This window comes from Aulostomus chinensis, chromosome 3 (genome assembly GCF_037954235.1).
Source record: "Aulostomus chinensis isolate RoL2024-O1b breed Wild chromosome 3, RoL_Achi_v1.0, whole genome shotgun sequence".
Classification (NCBI taxonomy): domain Eukaryota; kingdom Metazoa; phylum Chordata; class Actinopteri; order Syngnathiformes; family Aulostomidae; genus Aulostomus; species Aulostomus chinensis.
This window is the reverse complement of record NC_141322.1, coordinates 20,502,078-20,529,472: the sequence shown is the minus strand read 5'-3', so window position 1 is coordinate 20,529,472 and position 27,395 is coordinate 20,502,078. Positions and strand designations below refer to the sequence as shown.

The 27,395-nt window shown below is 42.2% G+C and overlaps 2 protein-coding genes across 5 annotated transcripts; both read right to left on the bottom strand.

Annotated features, from left to right (window-relative positions):
- Positions 1-696: 696 nt before the first annotated feature.
- Positions 697-15,974, bottom strand: rab44 (RAB44, member RAS oncogene family). Of its 3 annotated transcripts, none has more exons than XM_086199461.1 (10): positions 15,688-15,974; positions 4,409-15,442; positions 3,830-3,903; positions 3,185-3,261; positions 2,961-3,089; positions 2,777-2,858; positions 1,888-2,002; positions 1,362-1,460; positions 1,192-1,268; positions 697-1,088 (listed from the first exon to the last, which is right to left on the bottom strand). In XM_086199461.1, the coding sequence occupies exons 2-10, from the start codon at positions 15,422-15,424 to the stop codon at positions 1,001-1,003; spliced, it is 11,757 nt and encodes a 3,918-aa protein (XP_086055587.1). In that variant the 5' UTR covers positions 15,425-15,442; positions 15,688-15,974; the 3' UTR covers positions 697-1,000. The 3 variants fall into 3 exon arrangements, with proteins under 3 accessions (XP_086055587.1, XP_086055589.1, XP_086055588.1); XM_086199463.1 differs by having other exon boundaries at positions 15,729-15,974; XM_086199462.1 differs by having other exon boundaries at positions 4,409-15,713.
- A 98-nt stretch (positions 15,975-16,072) lies between these two features.
- On the bottom strand, positions 16,073-23,090 carry srsf3a (serine and arginine rich splicing factor 3a). Of its 2 annotated transcripts, XR_015112107.1 has the most exons (8): positions 22,258-23,090; positions 20,969-21,020; positions 19,237-19,447; positions 18,997-19,131; positions 17,952-18,441; positions 17,072-17,110; positions 16,890-16,976; positions 16,761-16,781 (listed from the first exon to the last, which is right to left on the bottom strand). XR_015112107.1 is itself a non-coding variant. In XM_086199460.1 (7 exons), the coding sequence occupies exons 2-7, from the start codon at positions 20,973-20,975 to the stop codon at positions 16,754-16,756; spliced, it is 507 nt and encodes a 168-aa protein (XP_086055586.1). In that variant the 5' UTR covers positions 20,976-21,020; positions 22,258-23,052; the 3' UTR covers positions 16,073-16,753. The 2 variants fall into 2 exon arrangements, 1 of the variants encoding a protein (XP_086055586.1); XM_086199460.1 differs by lacking the exon at positions 17,952-18,441 and having other exon boundaries at positions 16,073-16,781; positions 22,258-23,052.
- Between the last annotated feature and the right edge of the window lie 4,305 nt (positions 23,091-27,395).

Genomic DNA, 27,395 nt, shown 5'->3' with positions numbered 1-27,395 from the left:
GAAATTTAACTACTGTACATTTGCACAAGTTATAGGGTTCCTACACATGACTTGAAGCTCCATGACTACACTTTGTTGGAAATGTCTGAATGAAAAATGAAAAAAAGAAAGAAAGACAAAAAAGATCAGTGAATCTGGATTAGGCAGCATGGTGGTGCAGTGGTTCGCACTGTTGCCTTGCAGCAACAAAGGTTCCGGGTTCGAGTCTCAACTCGTGCACAGGATCTTTCTGTGTGAGTCTGCATGTTCTCCCTGTTCCTGTGTGGGTTCTCTCTGGTACTCCAGCTTCCTCCCACAGTCCAAAGACATCAAGAGGGGACGAGGCTGATTGATACTCTAAATTGACCGTAGGTGTGACTGTGAGTGTGAATGGTTGTCTGTCTCTATGTGTTGGTCCTGTGATGGACTGGTGACCTGTCCAGGGTGAACCCTGCCTCTCGCCTGTTGTTGCTGGGATAGGCTCCAGCCCCGCTTCCGCTTATTCCTACATTAAGGGCCGCAGGGGGGCAGGAGCCTATCCCAGCAACAACAGGCGAGAGGCGGGGTTCACCCTGGACAGGTTACCAGTCCATCTCAGGGCCAACACATAGAGACAGACAACCATTCACAGTCACACCTACGGTCAATTTAGAGTATCAATCAGCCTCATCCCCTCTTGATGTCTTTGGACTGTGGGAGGAAGCTGGAGTACCAGAGAGAACCCACACAGGAACAGGGAGAACATGGAGACTCCACACAGAAAGATCCTGTGCATATGCCTGGACTTGGACTCAAACCCAGAACCTTCTTGCTGTGAGGCAACGGTGCTAACCACTGCACCACCGTGCTGCTGTAGAATGATTCCTTTTGTCCAAAACCTCTCCACGCTGTTTTCAAAATTCCAGGACTTTTTCCGGGTTTATCCACCTGAACACAATCTGCACTGAATTGTATTGAGTTCCTGTTGAAGTTGTCGTTTTCGTGAGCACAGACACTGACGGGTGTGTGGGTTCACATCTTTTCAGCAACACCGGGAGGTTCTTTTCTGTCGAGGCTCTTTCTCTAACTTCAGGGATTCCTCTTGTCTGTTGGCTTTTTCACTCAAAAGCCTGAGACGACAACAAAAAAATGAAAGCATAGAGATTAAATTACATAATCACACGTGGAGCATCACACAGTCAGAGGCGTTAATATTAGAGAGAGATGTCATACCTGGCTACATTTTCCAAAGACTGAACCACATTGTCACCCGTGGCAGCGCTGCACTCCAGGAAATCTGAGTTGTACTCCTGTCAAAATAAAACCAAACTTCCCTCAGTGACCACCGTAACTGTTGGCTTATTCCTGGTACGATGTTTGGAGGAAATGCCGCCGATCGGTACCTTGGCCAGACTTTCCCCCTCCTCTGTTTTAACTTCCCGTTCTGCATTATCATTTTTATTTCCAAGTACTAAAATAGTCACCTTCTCCACAGCACTTTCCTGCAAAATAGAGATGACTTGTTATTTGGATTATCTGGACCATTTTGAACCTTCTGAACATTTCCTTTGCTATCACATTATGTCCGAACCGTGAGATAGGACGAGGAAGATCTTGTACAGTTTGATATGAGTCCGTCATTCATTTATTGAATATTTCATTACATATAAAGCACATAATTATTTGGAGATGTGTAAAATCAAATATCAATCGTTTTGGGGCTAATCAGCCAAAATGTGTCTGTTGAACAAAACAAACGTGAAAATATGTTAACAAAAATTCAATAAACACTTAAAAAAAATGGTGAAATTATTCTGAAAATGCCTGTTCGCAAAATAGCACAAAGGACATAATCCAATCATGTCAGATGTTCATATTAATCAAGAAATGATTTCAAAAAGCAACTGAAGCTTGAAAACCAGAATTTACCTGGATACAGTTCACCCAGTAGCGCACTGCGGTGAAACTCTTAGAGGAAGTGATGTCGTACATGAGGAGAAAGGCTTGAGCTTTATTAAATATCTGTCTGGTGATGCTGTGAAACCTTTGAAGAGAGTAAAAAAGTAAATAAATTAAGAAACATGTTGTCAGGAGATTATACACGCTGTTTAAATTCAGAAGCTACAAATTTCTAGTTATCTTTTTGTATATTTATTCCGAAGCAAATATCGCAAACCTTTCTTATAAGACGAAAAAACTGCAGCAAAATAAACATTGGGTTCTGATGATGATGATGGCTTGTCAAGTTTTCCAGACCTGTTCCCTTAAGTTATTTTAAAGAGGCAAATTCTGGATCTTTTTTCCTGAGAGAGGCTGCTAATCTCATTGCTTTGATCACACAAAACTACAAAATGACTTTGTAAAGCTTTAACATGCACATTTGAACGCACCCAGGGTGATCGGATCTCTCCGACCACATTTGGAGCACATGTGACCATATTCTTTTGGTACATTGCTAAACTTCTTCCAGGAAATAATGAATAACTTCTAGACTTCTGTCTACTCACTCACCGCCATCATTAGCTGCACTCAGAGAATCATCAGTCTGAGGAGTTAGACACAACTTTATTATCTCTATTAACAAACACTCTGACCCTGAATACTTTGAGACTTTCATCAGCATCCAAGTCACAACCGACAAGTCATCCTGGAGTACTTCCAGATGCTGGTCATGAAACACTTGAAAGCTATTTTCCTGTACTCAGAAGCAATTGACGTCAACACAGCTAAAATTATTGATGTCCGATGACGTGCACGATTCCATATTTCTATTTATTTCAACTGCAAAAAAAAAAGGAGGAGTAAACAGGAAACATACCTCTCTTGACCTGCTGTATCCCACAACCGAAGTACCACAGGTTTTCCATCCACCACCACAGTCCACAAGCACATATCAAGACCTACAAAGACTATTTCTGTAACATCGCTCTGGATAATTAAAAATAAATGTATATGTATAAATGTGTGTGAGAATTAGCTGAAGAGTGAGATCAGGATCTTACAAATGGAGCTGGGTATATCCATAGAGAACTTCCCGGTCTGAGCTCGTCTCATGAAGGAAGTCTTGCCCACGCCGCTGTCTCCAACCATGACCACGTTGTAAGTGTTTCCTTTAGCGTTATTGAATTGATCTGTTGAAATAAAAAGGCCTCATGCACCATTCGAGTTAAAACATTCTGTCAGTTGTCACCGAGCACAGAGTTTACAGAGTTTAGAGTCTGTTTACCTGAAGTAAGATTCTTTTGACCCAGGAAGACGTCGTCCTGACCGTGTCGGGTCGGAGCCACTTGAGGGGTCTTGTTTCTGGCGGGGAAAAACAATAACAGATAAATGTACTGGCTTTGACTGAAACACTCTTTACAATATAAACTGAGGATTCTGCAAGTTCATGGTTTTAATACTTCATTTTTGCATTTCCTCAACAGATAAGAGAGGATGTTTACACTGATCCTCTGAGAAACTCGTGCTGCTTGAACTGGAGATCACTTTGATCTGAATGTTTCTCAGATCGGCGATAAGTTCTGAATCAGTCGGTCGGGCCTTTAGCGAGCAGGCAATTCCTGCTGTTTATACTGACTTTGTGTTAAAAGCTTTTTGCACGTGTGTAAAGGTTACCACTGGTTTAAGTGAGGTCACAGATGCGTCAGAGGGTTCCTGCATGAGTCAAATAGAAAATCTGCAAATATCTGCAACACTCATGTAGTTGGTGTCCTTTGAATGAGACATTTGGAAATCACATAAATGAGTCACACATTATCAAAAAGTGCATCATTACATTCTAGCAGATTCATAAACATCGACTGAACTTGGGGACGGAGTGGGAGAAAGGTTTGATCTGACAGTGATTTCTCTCCTCCAGTGTTTGGCCTACCTGACGGGCCTCGACTGCTCTCCTGTCTGTGCTCCGCTGACCCCAAACGATGGTTTCTTGTCCTTTTCATCAGCCTGCAGACACGGGGGGCATCTGTTTGGTCGCTTTGAAAAAATCATCACATAGGCGCAAAAAAACTTCATATTTCTTTGGGTATGTTAATTGTGGTTTTGTGATTTGTGTTATGTTTGTAACATTTTATGATCTGAATTGATTTTGTTTTTGTTGGGTTTTATATTAAGGTCGGAGCACACTTCCAGAAATAAACTAGTGAGTGACGTAATAACAAAATAATAATGAACATATAAAAAAAGGGAAAATATGGACTATTTTGTTTGATTACATTGATAAATATAAATGCATTCAAACAACTGCTTTAAGATTTGCTTGATGCAGTTTATAGTTGCGTATGTCTCTGCTCTATGTTGTTATTTTACACAAAGAAATAGACCACCCCGAGGATCAGTATACCAGAAAAAATGTGTTCAGGTTTGCAGTTCTTCAAACTGAGGCTGCAGCATCGTCTTATGGGGGTATAATATGGTAGTAAAATAAAACAACTTTTGTTTTTCATTTTACCTCTGACTTTTTGTCCAGATCCTGGTCTCTGTGCTCATAGGCGGTCTCACTTTCACCTGTGCTGATTTCTGCAGCTTTCTCAGCTTCTTCATATATTCTCTCTTCTCTTTCTCTCGCAGTTTGGTTTTCATGGGTTTGCTGTCCACGTATCTTCCGGCGAGATCCCATTTTTCTTTTCCTCCTTCCAGATGCTGACTGGGACATCACATCCTGTTTGGGAGCTGTGGTTGACCTTGCCGGGATGTCATGAGCAATCACCTGATGATCTGTTTCTTCCAGCTGTTCTGGAACTGGACTTCCTTCACGTATCTGCCGAGCTGAATGTTTTTGGTCAGAGCTGCCATTTTCTTCTCCTGGTTCAGAGTCAAGGTGATCTTCCCCAGGTTTCCCGAGCGTTTGTTCTTCAATTCCAGCGACACTTTCACTCACATCTACATTTGTTGCAGCCTCTGTCATCTTGTTATCATCCTCCACTTTTTGATGCAACCCTTCCCTTTTTGATATGAATCCTAGACTCCTGCGTGTCGAGCCAAGCTTTCTTCTTCTGTTGGTCACATTTGAATTTGGACTTGTATTCTTCATCTCAACCTTTGTATCTTGAGCTCTGTCACTCACAGTTTTTGGCCCTTGTGTATCAGCATGAGCATCTTTGTGCTCTCCAGCTCCACCCTCTATGACTGATTTCACAATGTTCAAATCGGCCACATCGCCTACTTCTGTCTTTGTGTTTTGTTCATTAGCATCCTGGTCCTGAATTAAGTTCCTCTCTTGATCGCTGCTTGCACTTTGTGTAAACCCGTAAAAAGACTGTGTGATTGGAGAATCAATGTTTATTGCGCACTCAGTTTTTGTGCCGCTGTTGCTTTCAGAGACCACAGAGGTAAAATGTATGTCCGGTTGAAGTCTTTCCACATCAACATCAAAGACATTGGGCAAGAGAACAAACTTAACAGGAGTCTCAACGTCGTCACTGAGGTGTGGGGATTCAGCTTCAGGACTGGCAGCCATTAAATCCTCTGCTTTTATGTTGTTTTCTATGCCGTGCAGGTGACGTGTACTGCTGCGTAGTTCTGGGTCAACGACAGCGCTGGTCTCATTCATATCCTGTCCTTTATGCACTGCAATACTTATCGATGGTTCTGCATTTTGAGATTGCTCAATGTCTGTTGTGTATATAGTTGCTACCTCCTCCAACATCTCCATTTCATCAGAAGGTGCATTTAGGGTGTTTTCTTCTGTTTCATCATTGTCTGTTGTGTACTTTTGTTTCCTGTTTATTTGAGACTTGCGATGAGAGCCAAACTTTTTCCTCGTCTGTTTGGATATTTTTTGTACATTCTCGCTGTAAACTGAAAGAGCTTTTTCTTCTTGTTGGCTCTTACATGCTGAATCCACAATAGAGGTTCCAGTATCTTCAGATGCATCCAAAGCTGGCTGCTGTTCCTCATGACTGATGTCAAGTGGAGCAAATGTGTCAGAATTATTGTGTGCAGCATCAAAATTTTCAGCGTGTGAGATTTCATGGGACATATTTATCTCTTGGGCTGTGAGCTCTTTGTCTGCTGAGTCTTCATATTTTTGTTCCACTTCATCCTGTAGAGAATCGTCCACACGTATCAGCCCCGTATCTTCTGTCTTGCACTTATCTGGTATTTCTCTCATGTGTTTTTCCTCAGTCTTGATCAGATTTTTTGTCTCTGCCTCTTCCTCACTAGATGAACCCTCCAGGTTTTCTACCTGAGGGGCCTCTTCTTCCTCAGCAAACGTCAAAGGGCTCGACCTGGAGGTCCCATCGTTAGCATGTTCTTGGTGTGACACTTGACTGGAAGAGGGGGTTTCATTGATGCCGTCGTCCCTGGTAGCTTCTACCACTTCTGCTTCTAGTTCCCTGTGTGTCTCAGCAGCAGAGTCCCGAACTTGTCGTCTTCCTTTGTGTCTGCGGCTGGATCCCAGTTTCCTTCTGTTCCCTGTGGAGCTGAACCCTGCTGGCTCACTGATGTTCCCTGTATGTTCTGGAGCTTGAAGGTCCGAATGAACTTGGATTTCATGCATTTCATGTACTTTCTGTAAATCTGCATCTAAGTTGTGAGCATCTCTGACTTCAGACACTTGGAAATGCACGTGTCGTTCCTCCCTTACAGACAGCTCCTCTTGTGGGGATGACACGGTCTCTGTCTGTACACTCTCCTCCATTTCAATGTTTTCACTGAAGCTTCTTTCTTCAGCGGTTTTCTCTGTGTCCTCCTGTTTGTCCCTGTTTTCGTTGTCTTTTACAGAATACTCATCATGAAGCTCTTCAACTGGAATCTCCCTGGAATTTGACTGGTTCATAGTCTGTTGATCCACTGCAGACTTTGACTGAATATCTGAACTCTTAAACTCAGACGTGCCAACAAGTTCACCGTCTTGTGTTTGATCACAAACCTCTTCAGCTTGAGGAGTGTCTTCATCCATTTCTTTCATTGCTACTTCCTTCACTGCTGTCTCTATGGTAGTTGTTGTATCTGGGGGTCGATCGTCTCTGGTGTTTCCTGCGTTGTCCTCCTCAGATTCCTGAATAGATTCAGCATCAGAATCCCTGATAGTGGTGCTGGTTTGCTCCTCTGTGCTGACAGGACTGTCCTGATGTTGAGGGTCCACAGGTAGATTCATTTCAGAGAAAAGAGTGTCTCTGGTTTCATACTCAACTAGCAGGTCACCAGAGCAGGACTCAGGATCCTCTGTAGGGTGAGATGCATCCAAAGCTGGCTGCTGTTCCTCATGACTGATGTCAAGTGGAGCAAATGTGTCAGAATTATTGTGTGCAGCATCAAAATTTTCAGCGTGTGAGATTTCATGGGACATATTTATCTCTTGGGCTGTGAGCTCTTTGTCTGCTGACTCTTCATATTTTTGTTCCACTTCATCCTGTAAAGAATCATCCGCACGTGTCAGCCCTGTATCTTCTGTCTTGCACTTATCTGGTATTTCTCTCATGTGTTTTTCCTCAGCGTCTTCCTCAGTCTTGATCAGATTTTTTGTCTCTGCCTCTTCCTCACTAGATGAACCCTCCAGGTTTTCTACCTGAGGGGCCTCTTCTTCCTCAGCAAACGTCAAAGGGCTCGACCTGGAGGTCCCATCGTTAGCATGTTCTTGGTGTGACACTTGACTGGAAGAGGGGGTTTCATTGATGCCGTCGTCCCTGGTAGCTTCTACCTCTTCTGCTTCTAGTTCCTTGTGTGTCTCAGCAGCAGAGTCCTGAACTTGTCGTCTTCCTTTGTTTCTGCGGCTGGATCCCAGTTTCCTTCTGTTCCCTGTGGAGCTGAACCCTGCTGGCTCACTGATGTTCCCTGTATGTTCTGGAGCTTGAAGGTTCGAATGAACTTGGATTTCATGCATTTCATGTACTTTCTGTAAATCTGCATCTAAGTTGTGAGCATCTCTGACTTCAGACACTTGGAAATGCACGTGTCGTTCCTCCCTTACAGACAGCTCCTCTTGTGGGGATGACACGGTCTCTGTCTGTACACTCTCCTCCATTTCAATGTTTTCACTGAAGCTTCTTTCTTCAGTGGTTTTCTCTGTGTCCTCCTCTTTGTCCCTGCTTTCATTGTCTTTTACAGAATACTCATCATGAAGCTCTTCAACTGGAATCTCCCTGGAATTTGACTGGTTCATAGTCTGTTGATCCACTGCAGACTTTGACTGAATATCTGAACTCTTAAACTCAGATGTGCCAACAAGTTCACCGTCTTGTGTTTGATCACAAACCTCTTCAGCTTGAGGAGTGTCTTCATCCATTTCTTTCATTGCTACTTCCTTCACTGCTGTCTCTATGGTAGTTGTTGTATCTGGGGGTCGACCGTCTCTGGTGTTTCCTGCGTCGTCCTCCTCAGATTCCTGAATAGATTCAGCATCAGAATCCCTGATAGTGGTGCTGGTTTGCTCCTCTGTGCTGACAGGACTGTCCTGATGTTGAGGGTCCACAGGTAGATTCATTTCAGAGAAAAGAGTGTCTCTGGTTTCATACTCAACTAGCAGGTCACCAGAGCAGGACTCAGGATCCTCTGTAGGATGAGATGCATCCAAAGCTGGCTGCTGTTCCTCATGACTGATGTCAAGTGGAGCAAATGTGTCAGAATTATTGTGTGCAGCATCAAAATTTTCAGCGTGTGAGATTTCATGGGACATATTTATCTCTTGGGCTGTGAGCTCTTTGTCTGCTGACTCTTCATATTTTTGTTCCACTTCATCCTGTAAAGAATCATCCGCACGTATCAGCCCTGTATCTTCTGTCTTGCACTTATCTGGTATTTCTCTCATGTGTTTTTCCTCAGCGTCTTCCTCAGTCTTGATCAGATTTTTTGTCTCTGCCTCTTCCTCACTAGATGAACCCTCCAGGTTTTCTACCTTAGGGGCCTCTTCTTCCTCAGCAAATGTCAAAGGGCTCGACCTGGAGGTCCCATCGTTAGCATGTTCTTGGTGTGACACTTGACTGGAAGAGGGGGTTTCATTGATGCCGTCGTCCCTGGTAGCTTCTACCACTTCTGCTTCTAGTTCCTTGTGTGACTCAGCAGCAGAGTCCTGAACTTGTCGTCTTCCTTTGTTTCTGCGGCTGGATCCCAGTTTCCTTCTGTTCCCTGTGGAGCTGAACCCTGCTGGCTCACTGATGTTCCCTGTATGTTCTGGAGCTTGAAGGTCCGAATGAACTTGGATTTCATGCATTTCATGTACTTTCTGTAAATCTGCATCTAAGTTGTGAGCATCTCTGACTTCAGACACTTGGAAATGCACGTGTCGTTCCTCCCTTACAGACAGCTCCTCTTGTGGGGATGACACGGTCTCTGTCTGTACACTCTCCTCCATTTCAATGTTTTCACTAAAGCTTCTTTCTTCAGCGGTTTTCTCTGTGTCCTCCTGTTTGTCCCTGCTTTCATTGTCTTTTACAGAATACTCATCATGAAGCTCTTCAACTGGAATCTCCCTGGAATTTGACTGGTTCATAGTCTGTTGATCCACGGCAGACTTTGACTGAATATCTGAACTCTTAAACTCAGACGTGCCAACAAGTTCACCGTCTTGTGTTTGATCACAAACCTCTTCAGCTTGAGGAGTGTCTTCATCCATTTCTTTCATTGCTACTTCCTTCACTGCTGTCTCTATGGTAGTTGTTGTATCTGGGGGTCGATCGTCTCTGGTGTTTCCTGCGTCGTCCTCCTCAGATTCCTGAATAGATTCAGCATCAGAATCCCTGATAGTGGTGCTGGTTTGCTCCTCTGTGCTGACAGGACTGTCTTGATGTTGAGGGTCCACAGGTAGATTCATTTCAGAGAAAAGAGTGTCTCTGGTTTCATACTCAACTAGCAGGTCACCAGAGCAGGACTCAGGATCCTCTGTAGGGTGAGATGCATCCAAAGCTGGCTGCTGTTCCTCATGACTGATGTCAAGTGGAGCAAATGTGTCAGAATTATTGTGTGCAGCATCAAAATTTTCAGCGTGTGAGATTTCATGGGACATATTTATCTCTTGGGCTGTGAGCTCTTTGTCTGCTGAGTCTTCATATTTTTGTTCCACTTCATCCTGTAAAGAATCATCCGCACGTATCAGCCCTGTATCTTCTGTCTTGCACTTATCTGGTATTTCTCTCATGTGTTTTTCCTCAGCGTCTTCCTCAGTCTTGATCAGATTTTTTGTCTCTGCCTCTTCCTCACTAGATGAACCCTCCAGGTTTTCTACCTGAGGGGCCTCTTCTTCCTCAGCAAACGTCAAAGGGCTCGACCTGGAGGTCCCATCGTTAGCATGTTCTTGGTGTGACACTTGACTGGAAGAGGGGGTTTCATTGATGCCGTCGTCCCTGGTAGCTTCTACCTCTTCTGCTTCTAGTTCCTTGTGTGACTCAGCAGCAGAGTCCTGAACTTGTCGTCTTCCTTTGTTTCTGCGGCTGGATCCCAGTTTCCTTCTGTTCCCTGTGGAGCTGAACCCTGCTGGCTCACTGATGTTCCCTGTATGTTCTGGAGCTTGAAGGTTCGAATGAACTTGGATTTCATGCATTTCATGTACTTTCTGTAAATCTGCATCTAAGTTGTGAGCATCTCTGACTTCAGACACTTGGAAATGCACGTGTCGTTCCTCCCTTACAGACAGCTCCTCTTGTGGGGATGACACGGTCTCTGTCTGTACACTCTCCTCCATTTCAATGTTTTCACTGAAGCTTCTTTCTTCAGCGGTTTTCTCTGTGTCCTCCTCTTTGTCCCTGCTTTCGTTGTCTTTTACAGAATACTCATCATGAAGCTCTTCAACTGGAATCTCCCTGGAATTTGACTGGTTCATAGTCTGTTGATCCACTGCAGACTTTGACTGAATATCTGAACTCTTAAACTCAGACGTGCCAACAAGTTCACCGTCTTGTGTTTGATCACAAACCTCTTCAGTTTGAGGAGTGTCTTCATCCATTTCTTTCATTGCTACTTCCTTCACTGCTGTCTCTATGGTAGTTGTTGTATCTGGGGGTCGATCGTCTCTGGTGTTTCCTGCGTTGTCCTCCTCAGATTCCTGAATAGATTCAGCATCAGAATCCCTGATAGTGGTGCTGGTTTGCTCCTCTGTGCTGACAGGACTGTCCTGATGTTGAGGGTCCACAGGTAGATTCATTTCACATTCATCGCTGTCCAACGCTCTCCACTGGACTCCTCCATCACTGGGGTTCATGTCCTTCTCTTCTTGGTCTTCACCCTCCTGGCAGGCTGCTGTGTCTGGTCTTTTCGTGTGGTCGATCCAGGGCTCCTCTGATTTAGATGCATCTTTTTCATTTCTCTGCTCCAAAACCTCCACTAGGTTTTCTTCTGTTGGTTCCTCGTCCTGATTGTCATCAGGAATTAAAACTTCCTGTTTGGAAACAGAATCATCAGTACTTTTAACACTCACCTCAGAGAAAAGAGTGTCTCTGGTTTCATACTCAACTAGCAGGTCACCAGAGCAGGACTCAGGATCCTCTGTAGGATGAGATGCATCCAAAGCTGGCTGCTGTTCCTCATGACTGATGTCAAGTGGAGCAAATGTGTCAGAATTATTGTGTGCAGCATCAAAATTTTCAGCATGTGAGATTTCATGGGACATATTTATCTCTTGGGCTGTGAGCTCTTTGTCTGCTGAGTCTTCATATTTTTGTTCCACTTCATCCTGTAGAGAATCGTCCACACGTGTCAGCCCCGTATCTTCTGTCTTGCACTTATCTGGTATTTCTCTCATGTGTTTTTCCTCAGCGTCTTCCTCAGTCTTGATCAGATTTTTTGTCTCTGCCTCTTCCTCACTAGATGAACCCTCCAGGTTTTCTACCTGAGGGTCCTCTTCTTCCTCAGCAAACGTCAAAGGGCTCGACCTGGAGGTCCCATCGTTAGCATGTTCTTGGTGTGACACTTGACTGGAAGAGGGGGTTTCATTGATGCCGTCGTCCCTGGTAGCTTCTACCACTTCTGCTTCTAGTTCCCTGTGTGACTCAGCAGCAGTGTCCCGAACTTGTCGTCTTCCTTTGTTTCTGCGGCTGGATCCCAGTTTCCTTCTGTTCCCTGTGGAGCTGAACCCTGCTGGCTCACTGATGTTCCCTGTATGTTCTGGAGCTTGAAGGTTCGAATGAACTTGGATTTCATGCATTTCATGTACTTTCTGTAAATCTGCATCTAAGTTGTGAGCATCTCTGACTTCAGACACTTGGAAATGCACGTGTCGTTCCTCCCTTACAGACAGCTCCTCTTGTGGGGATGACACGGTCTCTGTCTGAACACTCTCCTCCATTTCAATGTTTTCACTGAAGCTTCTTTCTTCAGTGGTTTTCTCTGTGTCCTCCTCTTTGTCCCTGCTTTCATTGTCTTTTACAGAATACTCATCATGAAGCTCTTCAACTGGAATCTCCCTGGAATTTGACTGGTTCATAGTCTGTTGATCCACTGCAGACTTTGACTGAATATCTGAACTCTTAAACTCAGACGTGCCAACAAGTTCACCGTCTTGTGTTTGATCACAAACCTCTTCAGCTTGAGGAGTGTCTTCATCCATTTCTTTCATTGCTACTTCCTTCACTGCTGTCTCTATGGTAGTTGTTGTATCTGGGGGTCGATCGTCTCTGGTGTTTCCTGCGTCGTCCTCCTCAGATTCCTGAATAGATTCAGCATCAGAATCCCTGATAGTGGTGCTGGTTTGCTCCTCTGTGCTGACAGGACTGTCCTGATGTTGAGGGTCCACAGGTAGATTCATTTCAGAGAAAAGAGTGTCTCTGGTTTCATACTCAACAAGCAGGTCACCAGAGCAGGACTCAGGATCCTCTGTAGGATGAGATGCATCCAAAGCTGGCTGCTGTTCCTCATGACTGATGTCAAGTGGAGCAAATGTGTCAGAATTATTGTGTGCAGCATCAAAATTTTCAGCGTGTGAGATTTCATGGGACATATTTATCTCTTGGGCTGTGAGCTCTTTGTCTGCTGACTCTTCATATTTTTGTTCCACTTCATCCTGTAAAGAATCGTCCGCACGTGTCAGCCCTGTATCTTCTGTCTTGCACTTATCTGGTATTTCTCTCATGTGTTTTTCCTCAGCGTCTTCCTCAGTCTTGATCAGATCTTTTGTCTCTGCCTCTTCCTCACTAGATGAACCCTCCAGGTTTTCTACCTGAGGGGCCTCTTCTTCCTCAGCAAACGTCAAAGGGCTCGACCTGGAGGTCCCATCGTTAGCATGTTCTTGGTGTGACACTTGACTGGAAGAGGGGGTTTCATTGATGCCGTCGTCCCTGGTAGCTTCTACCTCTTCTGCTTCTAGTTCCTTGTGTGTCTCAGCAGCAGAGTCCTGAACTTGTCGTCTTCCTTTGTTTCTGCGGCTGGATCCCAGTTTCCTTCTGTTCCCTGTGGAGCTGAACCCTGCTGGCTCACTGATGTTCCCTGTATATTCTGGAGCTTGAAGGTTCGAATGAACTTGGATTTCATGCATTTCATGTACTTTCTGTAAATCTGCATCTAAGTTGTGAGCATCTCTGACTTCAGACACTTGGAAATGCACGTGTCGTTCCTCCCTTACAGACAGCTCCTCTTGTGGGGATGACACGGTCTCTGTCTGAACACTCTCCTCCATTTCAATATTTTCACTGAAGCTTCTTTCTTCAGCGGTTTTCTCTGTGTCCTCCTCTTTGTGCCTGCTTTCATTGTCTTTTACAGAATACTCATCATGAAGCTCTTCAACTGGAATCTCCCTGGAATTTGACTGGTTCATAGTCTGTTGATCCACTGCAGACTTTGACTGAATATCTGAACTCTTAAACTCAGACGTGCCAACAAGTTCACCGTCTTGTGTTTGATCACAAACCTCTTCAGTTTGAGGAGTGTCTTCATCCATTTCTTTCATTGCTACTTCCTTCACTGCTGTCTCTATGGTAGTTGTTGTATCTGGGGGTCGATCGTCTCTGGTGTTTCCTGCGTCGTCCTCCTCAGATTCCTGAATAGATTCAGCATCAGAATCCCTGATAGTGGTGCTGGTTTGCTCCTCTGTGCTGACAGGACTGTCCTGATGTTGAGGGTCCACAGGTAGATTCATTTCAGAGAAAAGAGTGTCTCTGTTTTCATACTCAACTAGCAGGTCACCAGAGCAGGACTCAGGATCCTCTGTAGGATGAGATGCATCCAAAGCTGGCTGCTGTTCCTCATGACTGATGTCAAGTGGAGCAAATGTGTCAGAATTATTGTGTGCAGCATCAAAATTTTCAGCGTGTGAGATTTCATGGGACATATTTATCTCTTGATCACAAACCTCTTCAGCTTGAGGAGTGTCTTCATCCATTTCTTTCATTGCTACTTCCTTCACTGCTGTCTCTATGGTAGTTGTTGTATCTGGGGGTCGATCGTCTCTGGTGTTTCCTGCGTCGTCCTCCTCAGATTCCTGAATAGATTCAGCATCAGAATCCCTGATAGTGGTGCTGGTTTGCTCCTCTGTGCTGACAGGACTGTCCTGATGTTGAGGGTCCACAGGTAGATTCATTTCAGAGAAAAGAGTGTCTCTGGTTTCATACTCAACTAGCAGGTCACCAGAGCAGGACTCAGGATCCTCTGTAGGATCATACATTCCACTTTCAGATACAATTTGATGAACTTCTGGTGGCTTCCCCTCCCATTTGTTCACTTCAGATAAGTTTGAAAGCTTCTCATTCAAAGGAAGCTCCTGTGGTGGTAATGTGACTGTTGCTCGCTCTACATCATTTTCAGTGTCAGTGTTTTTCCAGAGATCGCTTTTTTCTGTGGTTGTCTCCATTGCGGTCGAAAATTCTGCAGCTTCTACACACGATTCAGTCATGGAGGAGTTTCCATCTTGCCATCTGAGGTCTGTGTCATCATTTCTTTTCTCAGTTTCTACTGAAGGAGGACAATGAAGGAGTTCTTGATGCATCCTTGTGAAGTTCAGTTGGTCAAGAAACTGTCTGTCATCGGTGGGGTGAGAGTATAAATTTGAACTACTAAACTCAGACGCGCCCTCGTTTTCTCTGACTTGATAACTAACATCTTCACTTTGACGTGGCTCAGGTGTTTCAGGCACATTTTCATTCTTTGGAATTGACACATCTACATCCACCTCTTCGGGGTTATGACCCTGACAGGAACGATCAAACGTGTTGACTGAATGCAAAGTTGTCACAGGTGCAGCATCATGCTCACTTCCTCGACTGAGCTCTCTCAGAGGATGTTTTTCTGCCAATGTCTGTGACATTTGGAGGGTTTCTGAGCTCATGGTTTTCTCAACTTCCTCTGTGACTTTGAGGTTTTTAGTTACTGCGTCCTTGACATGCCATCTTCCTTTACTTCGCCGGCGGGACCCCAGTCTTCTGTTTCCGGAATGTTCTGGTGATGGTGGATGTTGGGTCTCAGGTGGGACAGGTTCAGTATTTCCCTCTGGTGTGTGACCACATGCTTCAGAACAACCGTCACCGGGCTCCGACGTTACATTAGAATTTACAGCTTTGCGGCGAGAGCCAAATCTTTTTTTAGGTCCACTTGAATCCGACATGACTCTTTATCTTTTCTCCTGCAGCAGTCAGTTGTGAAATGAGTTTATCAGGTCTGGATTGCTCAACTGACATTAAACTGACATCTTAGAGGCATTTTTCTTGTGCAACAAAGGCACAAACATCACATTGCATATTAATCGTAGTCAAAACAGAAAATGACAAAAACGTAGCGAATTTCAAGTTATAACTGCAATACAGACGAATTTCAACTGTACTTTTTCATGTAAAAATTGGTTTTGGGCAAAAAAAAAAAGAGCTTTACCTTCAGGTCTTGTCCAGCATACTTATGTTACTTGTACTCACCATTGCTCAGACCTCTCATCTCTCAAATGAGCTGCTCTGTACTGTCATCTGTCAGTCTCTGCTAATCACTCAACAGTTGACACGAGGAGGGAGTTCCTCTTTTGCATAACTGTGACAAAAACTTCCTGTGTGACTACCGAGTGCAAGCTGATCATCCGCCAGCACTTTACAGAAATAACATTTTATTAGTTCACATGCTAACTCTGACCCCCCCCCCAAAAAAACAAAAAAAAACATTTTCTTAGAACATTCAGCAATCAGAGGAATATAATATAAAAATAGAATAGAATAGAAAAGAAAAGAATAGAATAGAATATAAAAATTCTAATAGACAAGTTCACCTTGGAAAAACATTTATTGAACAAATTGTTTAACAGCATCAGGATAAATTGTCAGAACTAAAAAAAAAAATTAAAAAAAATCAACTTGAAGAGAGTCAATGTCTTCATAGTTACGATTTAAACACGGATACAGACGCTGCCTGAGGCCTCCATGATGGTCTGCTTGTAACAGCATCAGCATTTACCACAGCATTTGTGAATCACTTGGAGAGACGAACCTTAGTAGACATTCGTCTCTGGTAATCTTAAATTTACGAATCAGACTTCCGGGGGGGGGGGGGGGGGGGGGGGGGGAGAACAAAACAAAACCCCAAACCAATACAAATGAAAACATCACATGAACTTTAATTCAACAGTTAAAAAAACAGAATGGCGAATGTAAAAGAAATCCAGTATTTCATTTCAGTACATGCAGTTTACAACAAAGGTCATTTTTGTGTGAAGTTTAAATTGAAAATGGGGAAATGTCGCCATGACAACAGACCAAAAAAAAAAAAAAGGGGGGGGGGGGGAAATATGTCCTTCATTGTTAATTTAACCGACTGCTAGGCCACAATATGTAACTTGAACAACCTAAGGCTGCCATGACCTGAAAAATAAAATCTAAAATGAAAAACTTGACTATAAAAGTTTGCATTTCACAACGATAGAAGGATCCGGCAGCACATCCGTCTTATGATGTCCTCATTTTCTCTCGTTAGACCGGGAGCGACTGAAGAAACAGAGGAGATGGGTGAGCACATGCTGCATGAGGCATATTTCTATGACGGAGCAATATTAGATCCAGTCTGACGTCAATGACAATGATGACACAACTCACCTCCTTGACTGTGAGAAGGATCTTGAGCGCTTACGGTTCTTGTCTCTGGACAGAGACCGATATCTGCGTCTGTCTCTTGACAGAGACCTGGTAGAGGAAACCATACAAATTTACTTGACAATTTACAAAACACTGAAGTAAAACGAAATAAAAGAGATAAAGACAGTTCGTCAACAACTGACCTGCTGCGACTGCGGCTAAGACTCCTCCTCCTCGGGGATCTAGGGCGCAAGTGAAGTAAAGAAAACGTTTTAAAAATGAGGACAGAAAGTTGGATCCTCTCCATCAAATATGAAACCTCATGTCTCTTGAGGGATGTTCTTGCTCCTTCAAGAGACATGGTTGGTTACACGTACAAACACATTCTGAATAGAAGGAGCATCTGCAAGGATCATCTTGATGGAGTTTATAAAGATCGACTCATTTCTATTCATTCTCATCAATAAAATGGAAACTTTGTCCAGTGAGCACCAAACATAGAGCCAGACTGAGGATAAGACAAAATCAGGGCTCGACATTAAAGCTCGCCTGTAAAACAAAACAAAACAAAAAACCAAACACACGTAACAGTAAGACAGCGTGAAAAATATTCTTATAATATATACAATAAGTCCTGCCAGATTTGACAGCAGTTGCTGCTGGGGTATTATCCAAAGATCTGCAAGTGTACAGATTGTGTATACGAGTAAAAAAAAAAAAAGAAAAAGAAAAAAGAAAAGTTAAATTGTGTTTTGTTTTTCTTTAAGTTGACACTGGTGCACTTAACACCGACCAGTGCAACTACACCACTACTTCAACTACAAGATCCAAGCAGCCTAATGTCGAGCCATGATGATGCACTCGGGAAATTACATCTGACAAAAGCACTTAGGTTTGGTTTGCTGAAATTAAACAACACCGGCCAAAGTTCCTTAACCAAAGAAATATTTTTTTGCAGCTCTGCAGTGATTGCTCTGAAGGTCTAAATTACATAATTGCTGAGGGAAAAAAAAAAACTCTCACGCAGCTTTGAAAGACAGATTAAGAATACAAACTAAAAAGAGCAGGATAAAAGCAACTTACTATTTTGGGGGATTTGGACAAGATAGAAATGACGCAAGGAAGCCAGACTGATGGTGAGGGAGGTCGAATTGCAGAGAGGATTTGCCACATGGTGAATATGTTGCAGATATGAAGTTGCTTGGTGGCTGGTTGGAGGGGGTAGTTGTAGATTTTCCCTGTCTTTTTGGGGGGAGGATGGGGAGGAAAGTAAGCCAAGGGCTGTTTCCGTTGATACAGTAGATGTGTGGAGAATACTACGAGTAAAGACGCTGATTGGTTGATAATGTGAAGTGGACCGCTGTTGATTGGGTTAAGGTTGGAGGAAGAAGAGGAGGATGCTGGGAACTGCATGCTCAGGAACCAAAAGGTTGGTGGAAACTGACGACTGGCGGTGCGCCTGGGTCATGTGACAACACCAACCAAGCTGATTGGGGCTCGCTGGTCAGCAGTCACATGATGCTGAAAGAGGACTAGTTGACTGACTCGGATGGTGAGAAGCGTGGTGGTGACTCTGCAACGGGGTTCAGTTTATTAATAGATGGCAACTGAACTCAGAAAGAAAACAAAATGTACACCTGCAAAAAGTAATTCTCAAAAATACCCATAAAAGTGTTAAATGGATGATGAAGTGAACTGTACTTCTTGAAATGTCCTCATAAATCAAAGGAATTCAGGTAGAATTAAGTGTTTTATTCCATAAGTTTATTATAAAGAGTAACTCATAAATAGTAAAGTGCTGACATAAGCTGCTTTTGGACTTTGCTTGTCGTCCAAACTGACACATAAATATACTTTCTTATAGGACACAATGAGGAACACTACAGTTACTGAAACAAATGAAAGCAAAATGACTTAAATTAAATCTTGAAGCACACAGATTTATGTGTTATCCAAATCATTGGCATGCCAGTGAGAGGTGGGTACATTTATATGGTCTTACAAAAACATCTGGAAGGATTCAAACAACTGATTCTTACAGAATGTGAGGAAGGTGAACTGTGCTGGCTTTTTAAAAATGCTCCTAAAATGGTAAATTGAAGGCTACAAAAACATTAGAATAACATACCTGCGTCTGACTGGAGGACTGCGCCGCCTGATGTCATCCCTAGGGCGCCGACTCCAGGATGGAGGAGGACCCCGGCTCCTAGATCGCTTTTCTCCAGTGGACAATTCAACACGGACTCGACAGCCGCACATATTTCTGAAAACATAAAAGAAAATGAGAAAAAAAAGGTCAATACATGAGTGCAACAATAAAGAAAAACAAAACAAAAACAAACAGTTGAAAACACAGAAACAGTTTTACCTTCCATCCAGCTCTCTCACAGCATCAGAAGCGTCTCTTGGATCTTCAAACTCTACAAAAGCAAAGCCTGGGGGATTCCTGGCCACCCAAACACTTCTCAAAGGACCGTAGTAACCAAAAGCTCTTTCTAACTCAGTCTTATTCCCATTGTTTCCTAGATTCCCAACGTAAACCTTGCAGTCGAGGGGACAGTCTCTGTTAAAAGATGGGTCTGAGAGGAAGAAAGACACAAAACATAAAGACGTACCATTAAAATGGAAACTTCTACTGCTACTTTAGATATCTAAGAAAGGGGGTTTTACTCATCGTCGTGGCATCAGTGATATATCATGATCAGACGACACCTCATAATGTCATAGACAGACGAGAGCTTCAAACATCCTGGGTGATTTTGTTTACTGGGAATGTGAAAAATCATCCTGCCAGTCAGTTACGTTATCGTGCAGCTTATGAATTAACCGTACAGTGTGCTGATGGTTCTGGTGATTAAGGTCACTCATACTTTCATCACTGTTTCTGCAAAAAAAACGTAATAACTTAGCTTAAGTGTGTCAGGATTCTACATGAATGGGAAGCACAACTTTGCTGCGTTGACAACAAAAATAGACTTGGATTTCGTTGTGCTGTTGTGACAGATTCCCACCAAAAGTCAAACAATTCTATGATTTGAGCAATCAACTTGTGTGTGTCACCTTTATTACATACATTTGCTAAATATGCAGGGTAGGGATGCATTTAGGCTTTGCAAACATCAATAATGTTTGTGATTATTTGAAAAAAAGAACATGGAAGAGGGACCCCAACACCCTAAAGAGACGACCAAAAGTGGAGGAGGACTGGAAACATGTACCTCAGTATTTTACTGATTATGAGATCACGGCAGGGGGAAAAAAACAACAACTACACACCACTGGGGCGTCTTTGCAGATGGTATGTGCGCCTGCTCAACAAAACATGTCAGGGCAAAGACAAGTATGTTTCTCTAGAGTTGACAATGCCAGAAAAAGAAACACCACTACCATTTCTTACTGTCTACCAGGACGTTTGATGATGAACTCCATCGACTAGTCTGCTGAATCCACACACCTTCTCCCCGAGTGTTGTCACTGATATAAAGACCTCTGACCCGTCACATCACCACTGCTCCTAGCGTTCATTCCAGTATGGCATCTTGCTGATGTGTCGTGTCATTTCTGACACAACCAACGCTCCAAGCACACAATAAAACAGCAGGCAGACATCATCCCTACATGTCAGCACCATAAAAGCAAGTGTATCTCACACTTTAATGCTACGTCTGACCAAGACTAGAAAGGTAGAAACATCAGTTTCATCTCACCAAGTATTTGTAAAAGCTAAACATTTCACTGACAGAAAATGTGTGAACTTCCTTGATTAAGTCAATTAATGTCTTGAAGACAAAAAAAAAAGATGGGGAAAGTGGTTGCGATATGAAACAGGTCACATAAACTGCCGCAACCTGTCTATTAGCTGCAACTACTGAGGTGCAGTTTGGCAGTGGAGATAAAGAAGGATTAGCACACGCTGATTGAATAAAACTAATCATTATGGGTGAGGAGCAGAGGGAATACTGCATTGAGCAAAAGCCACGTGTCTCACTATCCTCAGCTGCTGGTTTAGCAGACTGTGTTAAATACAAGTTACGTGTGACAAGGATGTAAGTGGCATATTATGGTGCTGTGCAATAGAGTAAATCCACAATTCATCATACCTCCCATTTCAACAGGTCCAAATATCTCTGAGTGCGTTTCAGTCAGATGTGTCTGAAAGGGAAGAAAAACAAGTCACTCCTCTGCTGTTTTCTTAAATTGCATCATCACAGTATGTTATCAGACTCAATATAGAGAAATGACAATCAAGTCAACCCCAATTTCAAACAGAAAAACATAAGTATGAATATGCTGAAGGTTACCGCGGTTGTTTGATTCACTAGTGTCTGATGTCTAGCCATCACTAGAACAAATGCTCAAGGTTGTCTTCAAAGCCATTTTTGGGATAATGTGCCAACAAGGCGGAAATGTCTTTGATGAGTAAGCAGAATGTGCTTTCAATCCCTATCAGAACTGTGTTCCTTGAAAGTGTTCTTCTCAGATTAAAATATGACTTGCACGGTGATATACACTCTTGATTGCACGTTGTGATGGTCACACTCTGTGAAAGCCAAGTGATGTTATCATAGGGTTCTGGGGCTGCACATGATGTCCACTGCTGGAGAGAAGATAGGGGGACGAGCTGATGGCCGTTTGATCGATATCTAGTAGATTTAGAGGGGTCATGGGTTGTGTAACTTCACAAAACGCTCAACATCTAATTTGATTTTATAGGTTCCATCTTTATTCTCCAATACCCCACATCCAGATGATGCCACAGAGATTCAAGACTATTTAGACAGACATATTAAATCCGTCACTGAGTGGTGGGCTTCATTCATGATATTTAGTCGCTGCCATGTGTTTGTCAATAGTCTCAGCAGGAGAGCGCTTTTTCTCTGTCTGGGTTGAGTCGCCACTTCGAAGCTCGGTGGAATCTCTTCAAATTGGATGCGGGCTGATAATTTTCAATCACCGGAGAGTCACATTATCTCCAACTCCGACCGTTTTTAGGGCTCCATTTATACTTATCCCTTCAGCACAATTAAGTTAGCTCCATCAAAGCGCTACATTTAGCCGATCTAAGGCTTACCAGCAACCGAGAGTATTCATGATTCGTTAATTTGTCAGAAAAACAACAATCAGAGTCATGATATCGGCCTCCTGTAATAGATTGAGGTTGCTTAAACAATCAGTTGAAAAAACACGATAAAACCGCGACCAAAAGCAGATATGGTTAATTGTGAAGGATTCCCATCCCCCTCCAGTCTTACATGCAAATATCAACGCTGCTTTAGCTAGCAAGTTAGCATTCGTCGCCATGATAGTATTAAACACAATTATGACACCACCAGCGACTCAACACATACATGAAGGGAACGGAGACGATAGTGCTTAAAATGTAACTCACCTTTCTTGTAGCTAAATCTGACGGAAATGTTATCGACAGACTTCACTCCGACCGTCCGGTATCAGCTTTTAGCTTAGCGCCACCGGTGGCAGAGCAGAGCGAATAGTAACGCGAGATCTCGCTGTTCTTCTTCTTTGCTTTTAAGGATCCAATAAAAAATGCTGCCACCTATTGTAGTGGAATGGAAGCATCCCGGCTTACGAAAACGAATCATCTTTTCTGTGTAAAGCAGAAAATAAAGCTTGTCATATTGCATACTCTCATTGCTCCTGTTTATGTATCTGACCTTGCCATTCCCTTACGATGTATTTTAAGGAAAGTTTACTCTCAACTTCAAGAGGCTCCTTTCTTTTAACAGCCAGTACTGTAGATAGATAAAATGTTATAAAACATACCAGAATTTCATTTATGTACACCAACAATAGTGCCAAAGTAAACAGTGCAATAGGGAGCATGATATTGTGTGAAATGGTTTACAACCACAAGCCTAGACATTATTTTTCCGATACAAATATATCTCAACAGAGTTCTGACCATCATTTCAGTTGCCTTCGATTTTTTTTGGCCTGCCTTCAGGTATGTGTTAGTCTTATGTGATTTTTCAGATGTTTAGTGAAAACATTTTGGTACCTCTTCTTTAAAATTTCAGCCTGGGTTGTTCAACTTTTCTTTTTCTAGGTTTTATAACACATAAATGGATTACATCAGATCCAACGCCCTCTTCAAAAACATAACCCTTTTAAAAAGCACCGCAGCAAACATTGAACTCTGACAGTAATATCACTTTATGAAAAAAATCAAATATATTGCTATTTCGTAATTTGGAAAAAGAAACACTAACTTTATTCCACTTTAATACCAGAGATAAAGAAGAAGAAGAAGAAGAAGAAGAAGAAGAAGAAGAAGAAGAAGAAGAAGAAGAAGAAGAGAGAGAGTTACTGATGTACATTTTGCTACCACTGTGCAGGGAACATGAGCAAGAGAGTTCTTGCTCAACAGGAGATGCCACAGAAACAAGCCTTTCTAAGAGACTGGCTGTACTGTACGTGTCCAAAGACACTTTTAAAAACAAGTGTTGAGAGGGGGAAGAGGTGTGAATACAAGAAGTCTTTGTACCAGAACGTAACTTCCCAAGACGGTCTTAATGTGGCACAATGTTTACTTTAATCCTTTAATTCTTTCACGCTGGAGACTGAAAGCTGTACACATGTCTAGTTTGTGATGTATTGAGCACATAAAGTTTTAATTTAGCCATTTACCAAACAACATGTTTACAATCTAAGATGTACCTTTGCTTTGTTCTGCCCTGTTCTGGAAACTGACATCTTGTTTTAGTCTTTTGTCAGTCCCTAATATGTTTAAACAGGACTCTACATACCATAGTGAGCCTTCAGATTGCCAGTAGTTATGAAGAATCTCTTACAAATGTCTCAAACAAATGAGATTTGATAGATGACACAGCCATTTTCCAGACTTTGCTGTCAAATAAATAAATAAATAATGATAATTCTTATAAATGCAGTCGTCAAGAAAATCTACTTCTTGAAGAAGTTGTTTTACTTTTTGTTATTGACGTTGACATTGGCCCCACAACCGTCTGTGTAAAAACAATCATCATTTCAATATTATGAAGAAACAGTTATAAAATTCCAAAGAAAACTTATCTGCGATTTAGAAAATGTGGTCTTACGTGTTGTTGATGCCAATCAGATAGAGAGCTGATGAAAAGCCATTGAACTTGATTTTAAAACAGAAAGTGCTCATTCTTCTGGAGCAAACTTCTGCTGTGTTTTTATCAGGATCTATTATTTTTGCATGAAGATAAAAAGTCACGATATTAGGAGTAGATCTATCTAAGCTTTCACAGAACATCTGTGGATTCCGGTGAGAACATTAGTGAAATGTGTTTGGAAATAGCGGAATAAAAAAAAAATGAAAAAGTGCTTTTACTCTTTTGTTCTTAACCCATAAGAGTCCCTATAAGCTATTTTGACATTTCAAAAAAAATGTCCTTGGACAAAAAGATGAGAAAAACAAGATTCATTTCCTATGGAAGAGTATATACATGCGATTATTAAAATTCCTTTTGACATATCTTATGCATCATTTTATCAACATAACCTGTAATGTGAATTGATCATGCCGAGGCGTTTGATACACAAACAAGAAAAAAAATCGTACACAAACCATAAAAGCGTCAAAGACAGCCAGGATTCTCTCCCCTCTTGACTCCAACTAGATAGTTCCTCCTGTGTGATAGCAATCAGGTCACAGTGACGGAGGAAAACACTTCCCAGAGGAGCCACCAAAATACGTCAAGAGCTATTTTACACTCAAAGCAAGATTCCTTGATTAAATGTAATTCACTGTAGAGGTTCTCAACCTAGGGGTGAGGAACACCTTATAGAACGTGAGACGTTTTCTTGTGGTCGTCAAATAGTTTTGTTAAAAAAAGAAAATCTTTTCAACTGGAAGCTACTTTAGTAGTTTTTTTTTTTTTTTAACCTCTAATGGTGATGTCATTTGTTCTGGCACACGTTACATTATGTGTGCCGGAGTCAAAGAGTGACACTTCAAAATGACTACAGTAACCTTTAATATGACGAAAACAGCCCATAAACCACGGTGAGGCCTGTGAGAATAGGAGCTGATCGACTTTATTTTCACATATCAACAGACCCAGTCACCTCAATAATAGGAGAAAGTTGTTGTTTTTTTCCATTCTTGCTCTTTTAGACCTAAATTACTGACGATGACTGTGATAGTGCAGTTTTAGATGAATCTACAACACCGAAGCCAAACACAAACGTGTTATTTTCTCTATGGGGTTCAAGGTTGAGAGGCACTAGATTAATCAGGCAAGAGTATATCAGTATGTTAACTATGCTCCTTCTCCACATTAAAAGACAGTGATATTCATTTATCATCACAAAAATGTTTAATAACAAAATAGCAGTTCCACAAGGAAGACGTTTGGCTGGAAGATGAACTTTTATTTCAGTACAATCTTTCAATCCACATCTGTGTTTTTACATCAAGTTTTGAATGTTTCTGCATGTGATGGAGACTCCTTATCTCGTCGGTTCTGCTTTTAACATGAAGACTATTTCTACAGTTAATAAATCTTTCATCACTCTCACCATATGGAGAAATACATGTAATTGTCTTGCCATGTGTTTAGCGGTAGTCAAGAATCATTTCTCAGGGTCTTTGGGGGCAATGAGCTCTTGCTTCATGGGCCAAAAGTTCAGGGATAAACAGGATCACACAGGAGATTACTCCCACGTACGTAACGCGGATGGCTAGAACACAAAGAGCTTTATTTTAGTCGCAGTGTGCATGTTTGTGTGAGAGCGAGCCCTCCCTCTAACCTCATCCTCGCCACTTGTCTTGTGTATCACTAAATGAAGAGTTAAGCCCGGCTTGTTTGCCTTCTACATATCCACCCCCACCCCTCGCTGCCATGGGATTCTCCTGGATATTTGCTGTTTAAATGAAACATCTTTTTTCATGCTGCCACTCAGGGCCATGTTTTTCAGTCAGATTAGTACAGCACATTCTGTTCTGTTTCACTTCCTGATGACTGTGCAGCCTGTGTCCCCGAATGAACTCACCCTCGTGCTTCTAGTCGCACCAAGACACTAGACAGGCAGATTCTCGTAAATGCTCGTCAGAGTTTTATTTCTCAGCCAATTACAAGACCTACTGTCTATTATAGCAAAGACTGACACACTTAACAAAGGCTCCGAAGAAATGTTCACCTTGAATGTTATACTCAGCACTTCATCCCTCAACATGACTGATAAATACTTTAATCATTATTGTATTAAATAGCTGTCCTAGTAGATTTGTTGTAAATAAATACTGGTTTTACTGCAAGAGAGTCAAGGTGCTCCTGATGTTTCAGGAACAAACATCACCATGTGTCACTGCTGAAATGTTTTCAAGCATTTCCCCTCAGTTCATCCAAGTTCATTTCTGACCTCCACTTAAGCACACAGAGAAGGAGAAAGTGCCAGCAAAGCTGCCAGAACGCCGGAGTTCAAATGAGGTTTCGGGAAAACAAGCTTTTCTCTGCAAGAGTCGACACTCTTGATGGTTTTTAAATGATCTATTTCTTGTTAATCACTTCAGGTGGGAGGAGATGCATAATGGAGGCTGATTATGTTCTTAGATCACAAGATCGCAGTTGTTCTGTGCTATTTTTTTCTACTGATTTGAATAAAACGTTCTGATAGAAGAGTGCGAAACCTACTTTCGGTTGCACAGAAGAAGATTACTCAGCCAGGTCACAACATCCGGTGGGTTTGCAGAATCAGGTTCACTTGTCTTATGTCACCTTTATAAATAAAAAGATCACAATGTTCCCTTCGATCTCTTCGTGGCTTCCTGCCAGCCGCGCAGTCAGACGGTGTGCTCACCACCTCTGACTGGAGGATTCACACTACGCCATAAAGTTGTACCTTGAATCATAAAATACAGTGAGTTGGCACTTTCTGTCATGAAGTGGTTGTCAAATATAAACTCAAACATAGAATAAATGTTCATAAATCGAAAGCAGCAGCGACAAAAGATGCTGCGATAATTTAATGAGGCATTAAAGCAAAGGCATAAAACTGTCTTCTATGAGAATGTCAGCACTCAGGCACCGGCCTGTCCGAACACACACTTATCCGTCTTTAAAAAAAAAGAAATGATATCAAAGATTAAGTAATGTTTCTGCTATACTACACCTTTATATTCTAAATTTCTATTTCCAGTCTTTAACACTTAAATCAATCCCTCAATTCAATAGTTTGTCTTTAAATTTTCTGTTTTTGTATATCTTATTTTCATTGTTTTTGGTTTTGCGCTCTCTGCAGGCAGTGTCATGGGAGGCTCACCGAGTGGAGGTGAAACAACATTTGTTAGCAAAGAGAACGGCACAAATGTGCGTGGCAGATTAAGAGTTACAGTCGGGTTTTTTTTGTGAGGAATTTTATTGCTCTTCCTATGTTCACAGCTTCAAAAGCTAATAACTCACTCAGTACGGAGAGTTGTAATGTATTTGATGTACTCTGAACTGCAAAACTGCAATATTACACCGGTTTGGCGAAATGACTGACTTTCTATTGGATCAAATAACATAAATGGAAGAG

What these genes read in the sequence shown, in the direction of transcription:
- rab44 (XM_086199461.1), bottom strand. Translation starts at nt 15,424, where the DNA reads ATGTCGGATTCAAGTGGACCTAAAAAAAGATTTGGCTCTCGCCGCAAA. An exon ending in GAGCAGTCGAGGCCCGTCAG is followed by an intron (nt 3,262 to 3,829) that starts GTAGGCCAAACA and finishes TTTCCCCGCCAG; the next exon opens with AAACAAGACCCCTCAAGTGG. An exon ending in ACTGGGTGAACTGTATCCAG is followed by an intron (nt 1,461 to 1,887) that starts GTAAATTCTGGT and finishes TCTATTTTGCAG; the next exon opens with GAAAGTGCTGTGGAGAAGGT.
- srsf3a (XM_086199460.1), bottom strand. An exon ending in GTGAGAGAGCTGGATGGAAG is followed by an intron (nt 19,132 to 19,236) that starts GTAAAACTGTTT and finishes TTATGTTTTCAG; the next exon opens with AAATATGTGCGGCTGTCGAG. An exon ending in TCCTTCTCACAGTCAAGGAG is followed by an intron (nt 16,782 to 16,889) that starts GTGAGTTGTGTC and finishes CTGTTTCTTCAG; the next exon opens with TCGCTCCCGGTCTAACGAGA.